Source organism: Phaethon aethereus (assembly GCF_964289735.1).
Source record: "Phaethon aethereus genome assembly, chromosome: 13".
Taxonomy (NCBI): Eukaryota; Metazoa; Chordata; class Aves; order Phaethontiformes; family Phaethontidae; genus Phaethon; species Phaethon aethereus.
In genome coordinates, this window is record NC_138589.1 from 12986602 (window position 1) to 13007029 (window position 20428).

General features: G+C 34.0%; 1 protein-coding gene across 1 annotated transcript; it reads left to right on the forward strand.

Moving 5' to 3' along the window:
- Window positions 1-1228: 1228 nt before the first annotated feature.
- On the forward strand, window positions 1229-18551 carry TERB1 (telomere repeat binding bouquet formation protein 1; the record flags this gene model as incomplete). The annotated part of the gene is given in 23 exon segments (XM_082005686.1): window positions 1229-1280; window positions 2236-2346; window positions 2566-2694; window positions 3170-3301; window positions 3748-3808; window positions 3898-4013; window positions 4130-4252; window positions 4807-4959; window positions 6099-6230; window positions 7651-7776; window positions 8811-8968; window positions 9747-10108; window positions 11395-11406; window positions 11408-11447; window positions 11451-11483; window positions 11487-11499; window positions 12767-12859; window positions 14372-14542; window positions 15029-15109; window positions 16570-16683; window positions 17076-17188; window positions 17725-17937; window positions 18522-18551. Coding segments are annotated over 23 exon segments (2550 nt in total). The 5' UTR covers window positions 1229-1246.
- Window positions 18552-20428: the final 1877 nt, after the last annotated feature.

Genomic DNA, 20428 nt, shown 5'->3' on the forward strand with positions numbered 1-20428 from the left:
TCATTGTATCACTATATATTTAATTAAACTTTACTGAAATGAAATTAGCTCCAAAGTGAGCTCATTTTTACAGCCTTTCTTTTGGTAAGGAATATATATGTAGTTTTTGTTTCCTCTTAGGCTAGCAGGGTGGTATCAGTAAGGGCAAAAAGAGGTGAGGAAGACTTGTAAGCTTTCTGCTATTGTGGCAGGGTTAGATTTGCAAGAAAATGAAATCCATATATATATTATCACTTCTGAAAGGGTAAAGGAAGATGAAGTCTTTTTTTTTTTTTTTTTTTTAAACTTTCCCCCTCAAAACCTGCGCTTCACCAATGCTACTGTAAGGATTAGTTCCATTGAACTAATGGAAGCAGCAAAGGAATGGGGACAATCAGTAACTCTAAATGTAAAGCTGGGCTGGCTGTCTTCCTTAAGATGACACTGATATGTCTTCGAGCCTTTGTCCTACTTTGAGAAGGATAACTAATCCATTATTAAGCTGGATTTCTCCCTGATTTAAAGTTTCTACCTGGAAAACTTTTGATCAAGAGATCAAAATAGGTTATTGTGACGCTTGCATCAACCTTTCTTTGTGTTTGGCACTTGGGGCATGGTTAAGGGACCATCTTTCTGCTTCCAAACCTGAATTTCGCTCCGCTGTTCAACTAACTCTCAGATGCTGGCACATAAGGTTTATGTAGAATCAGTGCTGTGGGTTTTTCTGGTTTACATGGTTCATATAATGTGATAATTTCTGTGGTGAACTAAAATAAATTCTTTGTTTAAGAAATAATGTTCATTCTCATTGTCTTTTGGTTTTGATCAATACCAATGAAACAACATAGTTATGGTTTAGTGGCTCACTCAGTAGCAGTAGGAGGTTGAATGTTTTATGGTGGATGTCAGGCACTGTTGGTTCTCTACATAACATTAGTTGGTGGTCTTACTGCCAGTTGTTCGCTCATGACAAAGTTGGCAACCTATTGTAAGGAAAACTGGATCACATTTATTGTGGTAAATGACACAGAGCTAGGTATATTTTTAGTGCCAGACATTTTTGTATTTCCAAATAAAATCTTTGCCACGCAAGAGCTTATGAAACTGTGTGTGTTAGATGATAGTGTAAAACCAGAAAATTGCAAATAGTGTTTCTTAAGAAAAATTACTTAATTTATACTGCATATTATGAATACTGCTAATTTAAACTGAAGAGAGAACACTTTTTCCTTGCCCTTGTAGAACAAGAACAGGGATACAACCAAAAATGGAAAATCAAAAGGTGCAGAAAAAACAGTGTGGTAAGATACCTAATATAATTTGTCATTTATTATCTGCATCAGTTTTACAAAGTTTTAGTAGACTGTGAAAGGTCTGCCATGGGGTGCTGAGCTGTTGGGGAAATGTTCTTTCTCCTTGTTGCCGAATTTTTTGGTTCTGTATTGGATAGCTAGAGGGCAAGTGTAATGACAAGCTTTTAAATAGTAAATACCACCACTACAGTGTCACATTTCTTTGCTAATATTTACCCACATTTTTACTGTATTTTAACTTCTTTAAAAAACCCCAAACCTTACAAGTGTTTAAAATGAACAATATCTGCTGTTACTGTTGCATATAATTCCCAAATAAGTGTTTTTATTATAATCAAGAGACTAAGAAACAGACTTTCAAAGTGGCTTAACAACCTAGGGTTGTATGTAGGTGCCCAGGGAATGCTTTGTGTTAACTTACTAACCTAACAACCTGATTCAAGATTCTAGCTGCCGTGGTAAGTGCTTAAGTCTTCTGTAACTAAATATTATATAGGAAGCCTTGCTTTGTCGGATTCTTTCCATGTTCACTCGGTAGAATTTTCAATTGTATTTTCACTCTGAATGTTGTCATGGTTCTGTATTATTCACTTAAATACACTTAATGCACCTTGCAATTGCAAATTTAATATTTAGTAATTGACATCACATTTACTAACAGTTACTAGTAATTAAAGGCCGAAAATACTAAAAGGGCGCAAAGGATTTAGCAAAGGAAATAATGCTCAAATAACAAACTATGGAGAGGAATATTTTTAGGTTAAGTACGTTTGTTATTTATAGATGGGTAGAAGTGGTGTAGCTCCATTTTTGCTCTGTTTTGTTATTTTTTTTCTTTAAAATACATATACATACTACATTTTTGGGCAGTTTTATTGTAATATTAAATAGATTAATATAAGGAAAAGATAACAATTTACATGAAGTTTTTTTGTGCTCTTAGATATGAAAACAGATCTGAACTTACTGCTTGAATGCCTTAAGTATCAGATGGACTGCCCTGTATCTCAGAAAGAGGCTTTGATCACTATTTATTCAATTTGTCAACAAAACAGTAAGAAGCATTTTTCCTTGGAAACAGTGCAATTTTATGTTCACAATATATGTTAAGACACTGGTTGTAAAATTTTTTTTTAAATGTTTAAATATTTAAATTAAAAAAAATGTAAAAAAAGTCTAAAGGATATAAGGCTTGAGAAGTATGGAATCTTGGAAGGTTTTAATTTGACACACAAAAGCAAAAGTTTAATTTTTGTTCTTTTTTCTGTTATAGGTGAAGCAAGCGAGTATTTTCGAGAAATTGGTGGTTTGATGTTTATAAATGATCTTGCAAAGTCAAGTGTTCATTGCATAGTAAAGGAAGCGGCTTTATTTACATTAGGAATTATAATAGAGAGTAATGGTATTAACAAGTAATATTATTTGTATTTCTGAGTGAGTTATCCCATGTTATTACTTCTCCTTGTGCTTTGTCTCCATTTTTTTTTTTTTTTGCCTTAGAAAATAAGATGACAAGATTATCAGCTCAAGTAAGGGGCAGTAAAGGTGCCACTGTTTCACTATCCATGCCCAGATTTGGAGAAGTACCTCGCTGATTTGTGTAGACAGTGTGTCTTTATGATCCCAGACAGCTGCATTACTTCTCTTCCTCAGCAGCAAGTGTTAACTGACTCACAGATTGTTCTGAAGTTTGCCTCGGTCCTGGCTGGTTTAGAACTGACTACAGGGGGAAGCCCTCAGTCACTTTATAGTCCTGTTTTGTCTCCACTCCCCATATACTGGATGCAACTGGGACTGTAGTTACTATATTACAGAAATAATTTAGGATTATGAATGGATTGCTTTCAGACTTAATGCCTTTTATTTTCTGGTTTCAGTTTATTGTCAACAAACTTTGTGTACTTCTGCGTTGTTTGAAGACCTCGTTTTATTTTTAATTAATAAGGATTCTGGTGTGAACTTGAAAAGAATGTCTGTTTATGTCATCCTAGTACTGGTTTCACATAATAGTAAGTTGGGATTTTTTTCTGTATTATAACACCAATTTTTTCTATTTGCCAATCTGCAGTACAGAAATTTGAAAGAATAAGTAGTGTTTTGGTAAAGTTAATCTGTAAAGATGAATGGTTGCACATAACTGAACCTGAAGTGTGTAAGTACATCATCGCTTACTGGGATTCCTTAAATAGCAGAAAGTGTTTCAGTTCTAAAAATGAAATTATAGTTGTTTACTGGTTTGCTGCTTTTTTTATTTTCTGACAATGTATAGAAAAAAAATAGATGTAGAAGGATATTGAACATTTTTGCCAAAGTGTGTGGGATTTTGTGTTTGTTTTGGGGGGCATATAAGCTTAGGAAATGGAGATAGGATGTAAATATGTAAACTAAACTTCATATTAAGATTTTTCTCTCAAGTTGCATGTATCTTTGGAGTCTTGTATGTGTTCTTTTTTAGAAACTGGGCAAACTTATGTCAGAGATACAGGCTGCATTGGTCTTCTGCTACAGTTATTTAGGTAAACAGTTGCAATTCAAACAGGAGAATGATAGCCTATTTAGGATGTTTGTTTGACTATTTGGGACTTGTTTGCATTCTTCTTAACAGAACAACTCTTTCTACACATGAGATGAATCTGTCAGATGAAAATACTAATCAGTGCTATCAGCTGTGGTCTTCAGTCTGCAGTACTCTCTGTGCCTGTGTTAACAATCCTCAGAATGGTAAGTGTTGCTTAAAGTATTTCTCCAAAGGGACAACTGTTTGTTTTTGTTTTTACTGTTCAACTGAATTTTCATATTACATTTTGATTTGGGCTTGTTTGTTTTTTCTTTTCCAGAAGATAATCAAAACATTTGCTCTTCAGTTTTTCCATATGCCAAAGAGTGGCTCGAAAGTTGCACAGAGCCTGACATAGTTCGTCCTATTTGTTCGTTTGTTGGTCTCACTGTTGCAAATAACTGTAAGTGCAGCTCAAGCTTTAAATAGTTTTTCTTTTGTAAAAGTAGGTAAGTGTTTTTCTTTTGTAAAAGTAAGTTTAATTCGATAGTTAAATGTTTGATTTCTTGTCATCAATCTTTACAAATTCATTTGCTGTTCTTCCAACTTTTACTCTGAAAAGTATATTTCACCATCTTTATTTATGCTGGATTGTGCTTAAGTCCACGGCTATCTTTAGCAAGGTCAGTAAAAAACTATTTGGAAGCTGTTTTGATTAAACGTATTTTACAAATAAAAGTCATTATTAGATCTCTGAAAGTAATGACCTGGGTAGAACTCTGGCATAATGTTTGCCATTTGTATGCATGTATTAGGGCCATGTGTTTCCTCTTAACTATTTTATGAGACAATGACTATGTTTCTCGAGATAAATATATATTTAACTACATTTCCACCCATACACAGAACTGAAATGTTTAATACATGCACAGAAAAATTGTGATGAGCTGAATTGATAACACTAAAACAATTTGCAACTTGCATTATTTAAGATTTTTTTTTCTTTATTTCACTAAGCATATGTGCAGAAATATTTTGTTTCTGTTGGAGGACTGGATACCTTAGCTAAAGTTCTCATCAAGCTGATGCATGATTCCTGTATGAGTCACTCAAGCACAAAACTTGCAGTAGTAGTAACAAAGACTCTGGATGCCTGCATTGCTAATGACTGTGAGTGAAAAGACCGCTACTGTGTTTTATATATGGTAACTTTAAAGTGCAATTTTTAAAGTCTCCTTTTGGTGGTAAAGTGATATGAACGATGCTAAAAGGCAATTAAGTTATATACATCCCCGTTCACATTGCAGAGTTTTACAATTTCAAACGTGTATATGGGGAATGATTCAGTTGATCTGAGGTGGGTTACTTTGACATTGTTGCTAAAATAAACATAGTGAAATTTAAACTATACTGAAAATTAAAAACAGATACTAGAGCTAGTTTTGTGTAAGTAAAGCTTAGAATTGGGCACGGCAGTCAGCTTGGATCCTGGAGTTAGAACTGTGTTTCTGTGGGCCTATGCCTAAGCTAAGAAGCTTTGTAAGCTTTAGGAGGCTTTAGTAACTCACGTGTGGCGTGAACAAATGTGGTATGTCTGCATAACACATCTTTAATTTACTGTCTGAATAGCGCTATCCTAATGAGATCTCTGTGTATTGCATCAGAAGAGTTTGAGAAATCTGTAAGCCTAATGAATCTGTGCTGTTGGCCATGATTATTATATTTGTCACTTCTGCCATAAGGACTTACTAATGGAAATTCAAAAAAGTTTAAAAGCATATACCTGCACTAGTTTTGAGCCTAGTTTCAAAGAAGTTGGTATGTGACAGGATTAGGTTTCAGCACGTATGTGCTAGCAGTGGTGGTCCCAGTTTCAGGAAGAGGATGCCCTCTACCAGAAGCATTCTTAGCTCTTTTTGTGGCAGATAATCTATGTGTCAAACCTTATTCCACTCTTTCTTGCTCTGTTCTGGAGCTGATAAAGGATGTGGAGAAACTCAGCAGAGGTCAGCAAAACTTGCATGTTGCAAAGCCCTTGTGTATCATATCTTCTACCACATCTCTATACAGCACAATCTGGGAGAAAGGGCAGTGTTGGATATATGGAGTAGCATGGGCAGAATACTGCACCAGGAGGGATGTGGTAATTTGAAGTGTTAAAATGAAAAAGAGAGAAGACAAGGACTGTGCAGGCCCAAGGCTTTTAGAGGTCTGTAGAGTTCCCTTGAAAAACAGCGTTTTATACTTCGATGATGCCTGTATACTTACTGTCTAGTTTATTTTTCTTCAAATTATTTTTAACATAATAGCTGCCATGGGTGTTATCTTGACAAAGTATCACACTGTGTCAGAGCTACTGAAGTTGCTGTCTGATGACACTCTGGATACAGGAGAAAAAATTAGTATTATTCTAACAATTGGGCACTGTACTGAAGTTTGCGGTAAGATTTTTTTTCTCTTTTTTCTTTCCATCAGTTTCTACTAAATTCTCATACACTACTTCAGTGGTGTCATTTCATCAAGGCTGGAACACAAGGGAAAGTTAAATAATGTTTAATTAAATGATGTTAGATAATATTAAACAAAGTTAAATAATTAAATAATGTAATATATTAAGACAAAATTATTTTTATAATGTTCCATCTTTAAATTTTAAAATGTGTTAACAGGTAGTATCTTTAAGAACTTAGAAAAAGTAGACTATTATGTACAAATGCAGAGCTGGGCTTAGGTATCACAGGGTAAAATTAATCCAGACCTGAAAACTACTATATTATATACATACCAAATAAGGCTTTTTGAGCTCTATTTTAATGGCCCTCAAGATATACAGCTTCTGTCCACTATTTACATAGCTATTAATTTTTGTAAAAAGCTATGTAACAGTATTGTTTTTGAAGTAACATAAGCAGTAGGTAACCCTGAAAATGTTTTTGCCAGGCTCCTCAGGGCTTTTGCAAGCATATCTGGTGAAAACATAACACTTAAGTTGGTAATTTATGGTAGTACGAGCAAACAGAATGGGAAGTTGTGAGATACTGATAACTGTTTGTTTATACTACTGTTTTTTCTGATGTATGTTCAGAAATGCAAGAAAAAGGGATTATCTTCAGAAAACCTGATTGATTATGATCCTCTAAATATCAATAACAAGTTCAATAATTAGCTCAGTAGCTCATAAATCTGATATTTTTTCATGAAGAATTAATTGAAATGAAGCTTAATGGAAAATGGCTTTCAAATAGAAATATGATTTAACCAACAGAATAAAAGTTTATCTTAAAAATGTCAACGCTGACAAAGTAATCATATTTCATCTTCTGTTGATTCCTTTGTTTTATCAAGTTTAGACAACAAAGAACTACTTCTAGAAAGTTGTCAGTATGAATACACAATGCAAATGAGATTGCAATAAAAAAATAGCTAATTACATAGTTAACGAGGAGGAACAGATTAGCTAGGCCAGAATTCAAATGCTAATTTTATTAGTTTTGCTAGTTATAAACTTTAAGCTTTTGATATTTCTGCATCTCAAAGCTTACATAAATGTAGCATGCGTAGGAAAAGAAATACAGAAGCTATAATTCAAATATTTTAGGCGACAATTAAATGAGTCTGGATCTCAGTCGTATAATTTGTCTCAGTCCTCCAGTTCTCTGGAGGTCAAAGCATTCTGCGCCATCTAGAGCGCTTCTGCCACAACATTGCATGCTGTCATTACAGCATGCTTGGATCCATAATGAAAATCTCTTTTTCAGAATTTCCCTGAAAGTTATGAGTATTCGTTCCGAAAATTACTGTAAGATTAAGTGTGTGTGAGGCTGAAACGAATGTATTTTCCTTTACAATGTCCCCTTTTAGAAGAAAACCAGTGTGAGCTGCTCCAGAACAATGGTCTTCCTCTTATGATTCAGGTATTAACTGAGTCTCAGGATGAGGAACTAAACAAAGCTGCTACTTTTGTGCTGCAAAACTGCAAACAAATGAGTAAGCTTACTGTTATTGCTTTAAAAATTACAGATATTATTTCCATCTTTAATTTCTGTTGACTTTCTAAATTATTTTAAATGTAGCAGATTTGTAATTCTGTGTACTCGAAGAGATGTTTGTTTTCTGCAGAAAAGTTGTATATTTGCTACCATGGACTGGTTATGGCATTTAGGCAGAAAAAAGAAAAGTAAAAATTCCAACAATGTTGCAATAATGCGTTTGTGAAACCTGTATATGTACGCCCAGCTCTTAAAAGCTTTCCCATGTATAAATTATGTTCAAAATATTAACATTTTCATTTAACATGCAATTGGTACTCTAGTCCTGGGTATATACCGTTGTATATAGAGTATATAATCATGTATATAGAGTAGATAGTCGAGCCCAAAATTACCATGAGTATAATTATTTTGCAATATTAAAAAAATCTTTATTTTTAAAGTAGGGTGTATTTTGAAAGTATCCTGTTTAAGTTGTCTTTTTAAAATTAACTATATAATACTAACAATGAAACAGCAAGATACCTTGTCCTTTAATCTCTAAAGCATGGAAGATATTATGCAATTGATAATTCTTAAAAAGCATGTATCTAAGTTTTTTGTACTGATAAAAGCATAACAGAGTTTTGTTTAAGATTGAGTGGGTGTGGTGATTTTCAGTGTCCATTAACATGGAATTCTTTTAAAAAAAAAACAGAGACCCATACTGGTAAAGGACCTATAGAGTTAGGATTAAGTCCATGATAAAGTAATTTTTTAGAGCACAGCATCATTATGTAAACAGCTTATGGTAACTATAATTGCAAGCTCACACTCACCTCTTGTAAGTGCAGTTTATATTTGAAGTATATTAACATAATTTAAGTTAACAACATTATTAAGAGGTTATATTAAGTTAACAATTATTATTAAGAAGTTATATTTAGCATTAAATTATTTGGGCTGTCCCTCAGCATACTAAAATATACAAATACTTACTAAGGCGTTCACTGGTAAAATTGGAATATTAATATTGTTTTATATTTTATAAAGCTGAACAATTGTCCCTGAAAATAAATGATAATTCATTAAACGTGAACAGTGCAGAAGAGTTGGATGTGCAAGTCAGGAAACGAAGTCTACAAGACTACTGGAAGAAAGCAAAAGAAATTTTACACAGAATAAACTTGATTGAAAAAGAACATGATGAGGTTGGCCTATTTACCAAAGTAGGATGAAACTAAGCAAATCTTTCCACAGCTTAGGGAGAAACAGAAAGTAAACGCTTCAGATAATTTCTGTGTGAACTGGAAAAGTAGGGAAAACATTGGATGTGTGTGAAACTACAACCTGTGACTTTTACTGTCTATCATACAAAGTTAGAAGTATGCAGGGCAATCAGAGAATGCAGGCATCTGTATTTTTATGAAGCATTTTAGTTTATTATAAAGCAAGATTTTTCTACAAAATTGAGATCATTTAAGTTGGAGAATGAAGAGTTGGATTTATTTTTAATTGCCCAACGTTTGAACCTATAATTTTAGTATTTGCATGCATGGAATGCCCATGATTGTGCAGCTATGACGGGATAGATGATAATGGAGAATCGTGAACATAAACTGAAATAAAGTTCTTTCATATTTTCCTTGTGCTGTATAACTACTTGGTATTTCTGGGCATAGAACAGCAAGTTTTTGAGTTATTTGGATGGATCTTAAGTTAATCTTTTAATTTCTAGAAGTGTCTTGTGTTAGTAGCAAATACATTGCTTCAGCTTGGAAATACCGCTTAATAACTACCCCTTCAACCCCTTCAGCAACATTGTTGTCGTCTTGGCTCTCAACTCAGTTGGGGATTTTTGAAGCTTTTCTGGAATTCGTTTTACCTTTAGAGTTAGACTGGTCTTTCCTAGTTAATCTTGTTAGTAGATGTATTTAATATTTTCTATTTTTATAGATCTTGTTGCTAACTAGTATTTTTTCAATACAGGAGAGAGTGCAAGGAACAGTATGTGTAGACAAATCTTCAGAAGCCAATATTGAAACATCAAAATACCATGAAGTGAATCCTGCTGATCCAAAAACTTATATAGAAAGAACACATGTAGTAGTAAATTGTCCACAGTTGACCTCTAAGTCTGATTATGAGGTTCTTGCTCCATCTGTAAATTCTTTTCCACTGAGAAATGAATTAGTGAACAGTCTGGATCCTATAAGTGCCTCTACTAGACAAAGTGAACAGAGTAATATTCCATGTTCAGTTAATGAACTGCAAACTGACAGTGTACTTCAAAGTCACTGTATAAATGAAAAACCTGCTTGTGTAAACAATCAGTCTGTTCTTGAAGTAAGGTAAGTATCTTACATCTAAGCAGAAATACTGAATTGCTTTTCTTTAGTAATTTCCAAATTGAATGTCAGCCTTTTAAATTACGTATTACTAACTATGTCTTTTTCTCCTAGTAAAAAGAGAGAGCCTCTTAGCAGCTCACTAGGGAATATTCTGTGGAAGTGTTTTTGACCTCACAGATCAAAGATTATAGACATTGTAGTAATAAAAGCTTCTGATCTTTGTCTCTGAATGGTAGGCTTCTGACAGATTGTATCAGGAGCCTGTTACAGGCCATGTTTTAATGCCTTCAGCATAGTGATGAAAAAACATCCATAGTTTTTTGCCTCAAAATTCTCACTGATTCAGTAGCTCAAGATTTGACCCATTGGTTTGGATGAAACAACAAAGACTCTGTAATATGCACTTACTAGGAAAACTGCTCTGCAAAAAATGGGAATTGGAGTGCCTACAAACCAGGGGAAAAAGCTCCCCCTCAGCTTTTCTCTCCTTATATTCAATTGCTTCCCTGCATGGGAAGAAAAAGATAGAGCCTTATTTAGTCATTCACTGTTCTCTTGCTCATTGCTCTTGCACAAATGCTTATTTTCCTTTTTTTCTTCTTATGGTTATCCTTTCTATTGATAAACAAAAAAATAATTATAGGCAACTTGCAAGGATAAATACAGATTCTGTAATCTTGAATTTTTATCTGGAATATCCCTCAAGACAAGCAATGAGAGAATATTAACAAAACCACGTTTCTCCTTTGAGTTCCACATTTTTATTGTGTTTTTTTAATGTGGCTGGCTGGACCCTGCTCCTATGCAGTTTCCTTGCATGTATTCTATTGTAACTTTGCAACTACCACAGAAATTATCAGGAGCCTAGGATATTTTCCATGGTACATTCAGGTAAATTTTGCTTTGCTACTGATTGGTATAATTTCACACAGCTTCTTTATTTGTTGTTCTGACATCTGAGGCACAAAACTATTGAGAAATTCATGGGTTTTGGGGAAAAAAAAAGCGCTCTCCTTGCATACACATTCATGTGAAAGCAGGAGTTGCCCAAGCATAACCATGGGTTAGGCTCCTTGCTCCTGCAGCATTTGGAGGTAGTCAGTGACACAGAAAAATGCATGATTACCATGTCATAGAAGCATGTTGGTTGCAGAAAAGTTAATCAGTGTAAGAAAAGAAGGAAATAAATTACCTTTTAGAGCAATTGCTACATCTGATGAAGGCTACAGTATTTTGAAGACTTTGTGAAAGTTTTATGTGCACTAAGTAATCCTTACATGAACCAGAATTGCAAATGACTGGAAACCAGCATCCCTTGAAAGTACTGCATTCCAAATGCTGAAACAGACATGTTGAAGAGCGCTGCAAGGAATGCTAATCACAGATCTCTGGTAAACAGATTTCTAACACACGGTGGTTACGTGCTAGATACAAACCCAGTAACTTGGAATGATTAGAATAAATTTTTGAGAGTTTTATATATTTAATGTGTGTTTTGTTTTGTCTTTAGAATGTGTGTGTTAATTTACAGGTAAATGTATGTTGTGAAGTTTGGTTTTTTTTTTTTTTAATTTGTCACATTTTAATCTTCCCAGTGAACACGTATTTAAACGACCAGCAGAGATTGTTAAAAATACGAAACAGACATGCACATCAGGTACAAATAGCTACACATATTCCTTTCTTAAATGATTTTGATTTTAATTAGTTTTATGTATTTTCACCACTACTTTTTAACTGATGTTATATATTATTAGATGACAGAGTACGTTATGTATAATATCCTTTAACTGTTTGCATATTTTTTGAATTTTATACTGTATACAATTTTGCCAGGAGAATATTTCTTCTACTTCTAATACATATTTTAGCTTTCTTCTTCTAATTGGTTTTAACTATTCAAATGAATGTATCACAGATAAATGCTTTAAATTTAGTCTGAATGCACTCCATACTGAATAATGAAAGCCATTAATAGGAAATGTGTAAGGGTGCTGGTTTTGTTCTGTATTTGTAAGATTAGGGACAGAACCTACCTGTGAGAGTGTCTTTTGCCTGAAGCTACTCCTTGATGTTGAACATGTGTTTAAGATAAAAAAATTTCAGGTTTGCATTGATCTTCTTAGTCTGATGTATTTACTTCAGAGCTAGGATCCGTTCAATCAAATCTTTATTCATCATTTAGTTTCCTGTTAATTTATAAAATTTGTAATTTTTCATTAGGTTAGTATTTGCCAGAATGGTAGCTTTACAGGTGACCAAGTTGATCTCCACGTTATACCTATTGAAATGGAGAACAAGAATATTCCAGTACGTCACATTTTTCAGCATCTGCTTCCAAATAGAAATAAAGTTGTAGGGCTTAGTTAAGCAGTGTAAGTTTACAGCATGATTTTGCTGTGTTCAAGTTGAAGTAAGAAACTTTGGGAGAGTGATGAAAAAGCACTGAATTAAATGTAGTTATTCTGGATTTACCAAAATGTAAATGCGATCCATTTAACTTCAGGAATTTAATCTGTTTTTTCTGCTATTACGTAAATTAACCTTTAATAATCTACAAATAGAAAATACAATTGAATATAGGTATGCTGATGCATGATTACTGTGGCAAAAGATAGGTTGCATTTTCTTAGTGGTTTTTTTTCCTTTCTAATTTAGATCAACATTCATCCTACTTGGAGATAAGCAAGGAGGAAAAAAGTACTTCGACTACATCTGCATCCCACAAAATGGCAGATTTAAGGTGTTTAGGTAAATATTATCTTAGGTCTTTCTTTCCTGAGTCCATAAAAGAAGCCTTAAAGAGTCAGCAATGCAATAAGTGAACTGACATTACAGAAATTTTAACACATCTGTTTGATTACCTATTATGTAATTCTTAACTGCTTAATTTCCTTTTTTTGCCCATAAAATAAAACATAAATATTGAAGTAAAGCTTTACACATCCCAGTTTTGGTCTACGTATCTTTTCTTAATGTAGGTTTACTAACAAACAGAATATACAGCAGCTTAAAAGATGACATGCTACTTACAAGAATACTTAAGAGCAGGTGTTTTCCTCCTTTCTCTGATTGGAAAGAGGTGGAAAAACATGTAGTCCTGCTCAATTCCCTTATGTATTCCCCTGCTAAGCCTCCTAACTATTCTGCAGCCCTTCTGTTTTCTCTGCTTTACTGCTATTAAGTACAGGCAGTCAGATTTACAGTAATCCATGGTTGCAGCCCTCAGTTACCCCATCTTCTACTTCCGGAACATTGTCTCTAAGTAGGTTATAAGAATGCTGCTGGTACTCAGGATTTGTAAGTGGATTTTGTAATCAAGCCTGTGTCTCTCTGAAAACAAAAAAAGGGGAGGGAGCAAAAAAAAAAAAGGCCCATAACCCTCACTTGTGAACATAATTTTGGCATATGAACCCAAGTTGTGAAACTAAATTCAACCCGAGCTTTAGCACTGCTTTATCTTAGGCTAGAATATTGCAGATATGTACCAGTGCCCTTCTTATAATTCCTCACACTGCAGAAGATCTTCAGCTGACGTAATGAACTGTGAGAACATCCAAGAATAACTAAACCATAAATTACGCTAGGAATGTCCTCAAAAACAAACAGGAAGGCTTACAGTGTGGAAATTCATACCTAAGCTAGACTTACCATTTATTCAGGTTAATACAGATAACTGTTACAGCATAGAGAAAGTATAGCAAAGACATCTTTCATATCTTGGCTCCTGGATAAATGTGCGAAGGCAACTGAGACCTGTTCCCATTCCGCTAATATTTTTACTTCTGTAGAGGATCTGTGCCTCGTTTAGTACTTCCGTAGTTGAAGTGCAGTATAACTTGGTTATATAGGTCATGTTGAAAACACCTTTTTTTTTTTTGAGAGCTTTACAAGCTCTCTTAAAGCTCTCTTTTTGTACTTTTTGTACAAAAATTGTACTTGTAATTTTTCTTTAGATTAGTATTTGCCAGAATGGTAGCTTTACAGGTGACCAAGCTCATCTCCACGTTATATCTATTTAAATGGAGAATAAGAATATTCTGGTACATCACATTTGATGTGTAGTGAGTATTTTAAAGTGAAGTGAAAAGTAGTATTTTCAAGAATATACATAAAAGTGTAACCTCTCTTGACATGTGTACACGGAAAACTGGAGGTAAAATTGTAGATCATAGCGAGCAAAATAAAATGCTGGTTTTTGTGATGGCTTCTATAGCATTTGACCTTGATGTTGCTACAATATCTTTTTTTTTTTTTCCCCAGGTTGTGCAGCAGGAGGACTGTCCTTCAATAGTAAAACCTTTACCAAGATGTTGCAAAGTTGTCCATACCAATGTGACCATCACAAAATCATTCTGGAAGCTGAAGAAAGATACAAAAAGGAACTTCGTAAATTGGCTGTTTGTAACAACAGTAGATGTGCAACTCATGAGAGTAATTTGAATTTTTTTTTAGTAGTCCTAACTTGTTTTAAATCTTGTTTAAAACTCTGAGCTTTTTTTGTCTGATTCTGATTGTCCTGCTCTTGTAAACTCACTCATTTAATTTGATTTACCAATGATTTGTGCTAAGTGATATCAGAACTAGCCACTTTTGTTTTGAGGATCTTGTGTGTTTCTTGGCAGTAGTGATATATCCTCTTTATAGGCTTTGATGAGACTCTGTCCTGTTTTGTAGAGTTAGTCAAGCACTAATAGAGGGAATATATTAAGTTGAAATAGGTGTGACTGGATTTATGACATCATAACAAGGTCATTTCATCCTAACATTACATACTTAGGGATGCAAGAAGCTTGTAATTCTTAATGAGTTAAATAAAAACGCATCCTATATTTTTACGTTTTAAAAGGAGGCATTTTGAAAATGAAACAGTTATTACTTAACTGGCATTTGTACTGGTGTCCATCTTATATTTTCCAGAAATACTGCTGACCCCAGTGAAGAAAGAACGACTGCATTCAGAAATACCAACTTTTAGGAGCAAAAAGGATAGTTTCCAAAGTAAGGGCTTGGTCTGGAAATTAATGCAAAAAGCCCTTACTGTCTTAAGTAATTCTTTTGCAGGACTTTACCATGGGAGGCTGTGGATAGGAAATTATGTTGGGTTTTTTTTCCTGTGGATTCTGTGGAAAATCTTTATATTAATAGGCCAGAAAATGCATATCCTATAATGATGAAATTGTGTTCTGCACATTAGTTCGCAACAACGTTATCTGGCACTTGCTTTGTAGATCCTGCTTTGAATCTAGTCAGGGTTGTTTCCATGCCATCTGCTATTTTTTGGTTTTGTGGCAGTAATTTTTGAAATGGAGAGATACAGTCAGGATCAGAACACAGTACTGTTCCCTGTACCTGGATTCAGCATCACTCAACTATACAGTTATAGCCATGTTGTCCTGTTTCTGTTCCTGCCTGGAGGTCTGCTAAGAACTTGGGTCTCTGTGTGCTAAATAGCTAAAAGGGTAAACCTTAACGTATACAACAATACTAGAGCAAGTAACTGAAAACAACTTATCAGAAAATTAAATACAGAAGATCTATTTACCTGTCCTGTATTATGAGGTGTTGAATAAGATGTTATTAACAAGGCAGAGATGGATAAGTGAATATAAGTTCCATCAGTTTCTGCAGTGCAGTTTAGGAACCCTATTTACAGAACCATCAGTTGCCCATAAAAACTGGTATTCTTTATAATACACAACAACTGTCCATTTGTAAATAGCAGTGCACATGTGTTTTACAGTATCTTATTCTGTAATATAGCAAAAAAGTTAATGGTTGTAATCTTTCTTCCTTACTCTGCAGATATGTATTTTTTTACATAACTCACAAGGAATTTTCTTCAGAATGTGGTGTTTGTGGGTACATCCTGCAGAGCTCCAACTACAGTCATACATTACTACATTCATCAATTAGTAACCAATGCTGTTTCTTATGATTGATGACCAGAAATTTTAAAGTAGGCTGAAGCAGCTAAATTTCAGTACTTAATCAGTACTTAAATTCTAAAACATTAATATTATTTCAAAAACTTTTTTTTTTAAAAACAGCCCACCCATCAGGAAATTATTTTTAGTCTCCTATTTTCAGAAACCTTGTTTACATTGTTATTTTATTTAATTAATTTCTGGTCAAAGCTAGTAGATTTGCTTTTTAAATTATTTTAAATTTTTTCCCCCTCCAGATTCAGAAATTAATTAATTTGGCTATGATAGCCGTGGAGGTCTTTCAAAATGTAAAGAAACCAACTTTATTTCATCTCAAGAGCCCATTACATTAACATCTTTAGCAAGTAAACATTTTCTGAAGTAAATTGAATTTTCTAGTCTTTCTTCCACGACCAGATAGTAGCATGGCTCAAAAGATTAATTTTAATTCCTAAAACATTACTTGTGTTTTGTGGTTTTGTTTTGTTTTTTTAAGAAAGATGCATAATGTTTTATTGTTTGGTTTTTTTTAAGATATTCTTTTGACTCCAATTAGAAAAAACAAATCTAATACTTCAAATAGAGATGAACATAGTAAAAACACTAGGTTGACTGATGACTATAACTTGATACCTACCTATGAAAAGTGTGAGTATTACCAGAAAATTAATTCTGTAATGAGCATAACTTAAAGATCATGTTTTGCATTTAGGTCAGGGTATTGAGAAAAGTACCTGTGCTTGTTATTGGCGACAAGTGGCTAGCAGTTTTGATAGATTTGTTCTTGTACCTTCAATCATATATTATTGATGTTTGAGTTAATTCCTATAGTTTGCTAGTTGCTTCCAATGCATAAGTAATCCTCATGTGTTAATGTCAATGATGAGAAAAAGTTCTAATGAAAATGAGTTATTACTAATAAGGCAACATTTATATATTCAAGTTCATTAGAATAAATGTTCCTTTACAACACTATATTCAGTTTTACAGTAGATTTTGGTTAAAGTAACTAAGAGGTGACCTTGTTTGCAATTTCATAGCTTTCCGAAAAAACAGAGATGCTAACTTGAAGAGACAAAGGGTCAAAGAAATGTGCAACCAGCAATGTCAGCGCTTAAAAGAAAATTGCATAATTTCACTTGACAAAGATGAGGTTAGTTAAGCAAAGCCTAATCATACACTCATGTATTTATAAATGTCCAGATAAAATCACTGTGAATTGCATTTCTTTCTAAGTCACCTTTAACAGGAGCCCAAGTAGCAAACTGAACCTTGTTAAAAAGATAATCCTCTCTGTTGATTCTACTCCAGTCATACTGATTTATCCCTAAAATGAGTTGAGCATTTTTCAACTGACAGCCCTTTCTGAATAATGGATATGGAGGTATGCTTTTTCCTGCACTAATGGAAATTTGCATAGAATAGAAGTAACAGAAGCCTAAAGGAATAAGCATACTAAAGATACTAACTATGTAGGCACAACAGAAGTGAAGGTAAAGGTCATGAAAAAAGACTGGATTTCAGTAAATGGGTGACTATAAAGAAATCTTGAAGAACCACTGTTATCTTCAAAAAGTGATCATTTCTTTAGAACTACTTAAGATTGTCTTGTCAGCAATAATGTGTTAACTTCCAAATGTGAACTAGTATGTAAATTTACATGATTTAAAAATACTTAAATATTTGCAGAACAATGAAATATGTTCCCTGGACATGAACACAAGAACTTTAAACAAGAGAAGAAGAACCCGAAAAGATTTCACAACTGAAGAAATAAACTATCTTTTGAATGGAGTAAAAAAAATGGGTAATCACTGGAATTCAATTTTGTGGTCTTACCCATTTCAGAAAGGACGGACGAGTCTTGATCTTTCCAAGAAATACTACAGATTACAGTTGCAAGTAATCATAATTTAATTTTATACTAATCATAGATGCTGTCAGCTCAGTTTTCAGCTTTTACCCCTCAACTGACTTGTAAAAAAAAAAAAAAAAAAAAAAAAAGACAGGCTATCAGAATTTGCAGCCTGTGGGATTGTGCTTTGTGTCAGTTCAATGGTGTGCGCACGAAGCATTGGAATGGTCTTCAATGTAATTCAGTCAGGGCTTGTGCTTGCAGAGAGAACTAAATTAGTGAGCCTTTGAACCTTCCAGTGGCACCTGACAGGATACAAATAGGATAAGAATGTCAGTTAAGGACTCTAAATAATCCCCGTGTTTATTAGGAAGTTGATATTTTCTCTGTTCAGTCTCTTTTCTGATCATGGTTTTTAAAAATCTCTCTGGCAGTTTTCACCATGTTTAATGTGTACGCTCCTTACACAGAGATGTTCTCTACGGATGGAGTAGAGAGCACTTCTCCTGTGCTTTGCATGTGTGGGAGTCTTTAGTGGCAAGTGTTTTTCTACTGAAATGTTTTATAAAATTGTGCAGTGTTTTGTGTCAACATTTGTCTTGATATTTTCTCTTTTATCTCCACTTTATAGAGGCAAGAAAAAAACAAAGATCATCAATAACATCTTTCAAGAGTATTTTGGATTTTGTTGCAGAATGTTGAAGAACATCATTATTAACTGTGAGGTATTGTCACAACAGTGCAAGCCCTGAGAGAATATAGGTTGGCTTGGACTCATGTTTTTCAGTGATAACATTCACTGACAGAGTTGTTGTGCTTTGTAAATTTAAATTACATGTAATTTGATAAGTTGTTTTTTTTTTAATAATGCTAACATAGCTAACAAAATCTTTATCAGTAAGATTTATGCGTTTTTTTAAACTTAATTTAACCTTCTTGAACACTTGATTTATGTAACATTCGGTTTTGCTTTCTGTTTGAATCTTTTTATAGTTTGCTTTATACCATTTGTAAGAAAGGGCTATATTGCTCAAATTAATATGTCAGAAACTGATAAGCGTTAATGTTGTGTCTGTATTTGTTTCCTTTTAATCAGTGAAATGTTTAAAGCATTAAAGTAAAATATTAATGTGCTGTATGTGCAGAAAAATATATCTATGACAGAAAACACCACCTGCATCTAGTAGGCAAACTTTACATTGGTACAGTAAGTAGATTGAAATAGAAAGTGTGTGGAAATGTCAGCACTTCTGGGTAGAAGATTCAGTGTGTGGTTCAGCTGCAGTATTTCTTGACTGATAATAATGACTGCGGTAGCAGTCCTGGACCTACATAAAATACTTCAGTGTTGAACTAAGTAGAATGCAGGTACTGATAAGATTTGGCTTCTGTTTACAGCTGGACCTTTTTTTGTGCATTGTTCAAGTGAGCAAGCAGAACCACTGTTCCTGCTAATTACACAATTTTTATAGAAAGCTTTAGTGAAAGCCTTAGTAACTTGATTTTTTCAGTGATAGCCTTAGTATTTCATTTGTATTTTTATCTATTCAGAAAAAGGAATGATTAATTGATAGTTAATTCATTGTGGAAAAAGTTTAGTTATCTTACTAGCACTAGGTTTTCACTATGATGTAGCTTGAATGCTTAAAACCAAGCAAGACAACCAAAAACTGAAAGACTTGCAGTAAAGTTGATGCCAATGATAAAATAAATAGGTCTTCTAATATTTTCAGCTGTTGCACTTTATTCTTTATACTATTAAAAAATACAGGCATCTATAAAGGATGCTGCTTTGAATAGCTCCATTCAAAGATGTACTTAATATACTGGTGTGTATATTTGTAGAATATGAGCCAAAAGGACTACCAAGGAGCGGTACACACAATAGCGAGGCTTTGGCCTCTTACGCACCCTGTGAAGTATTTTCCCAAGGGCTCAAAAGCTAGTCTGGACAAGCTTCTACTTCTTCTATTGACGCAATGTCTGTTAGTAATCAGTATTATTCTAGACTAAATATATTTCAAGTAGAGAAAATACATAGGGCATAAACCTTTACTTGACACAAAGTCAGAATCTCACAACACTGACAAGTTACCTAATCTTAGGTGTAATTTAGGTCGGAAAGGACCTCTAGAGTCCAGAATCTGATCTTCTCCTTTCAAAAGTTAGGCTGCTCAGTGCCTTGTCAGGTTCTGAAGATCTTCAAGGATGCAATTCCCACCACCTTTTTAGGCACCATCTTCTGGTGCTTCAGCTACTCTTGAAAGGCAAGGTGCTGAAAAAGACGTCATTAAAACATCCTGTGTAATCCACAGGGGAAGAGTTGTGGGCTAGAGGCAAGCAGAAAGCTGTTGTGTGCATTGTGCCAGTCAATCTTTTTCTCTCCTTTTGATTGACTGTATAATCTTGATGATTTCCTTGCCTGAAATGCTTTGAAATCCACACATAACAGGCATCATAAAAATGTAATCGCTTAAGTATAATTAATGTCAGTAATACCCAGCACTGTGTATTAGCCCTTCGAAAAGCTGAGTTGAC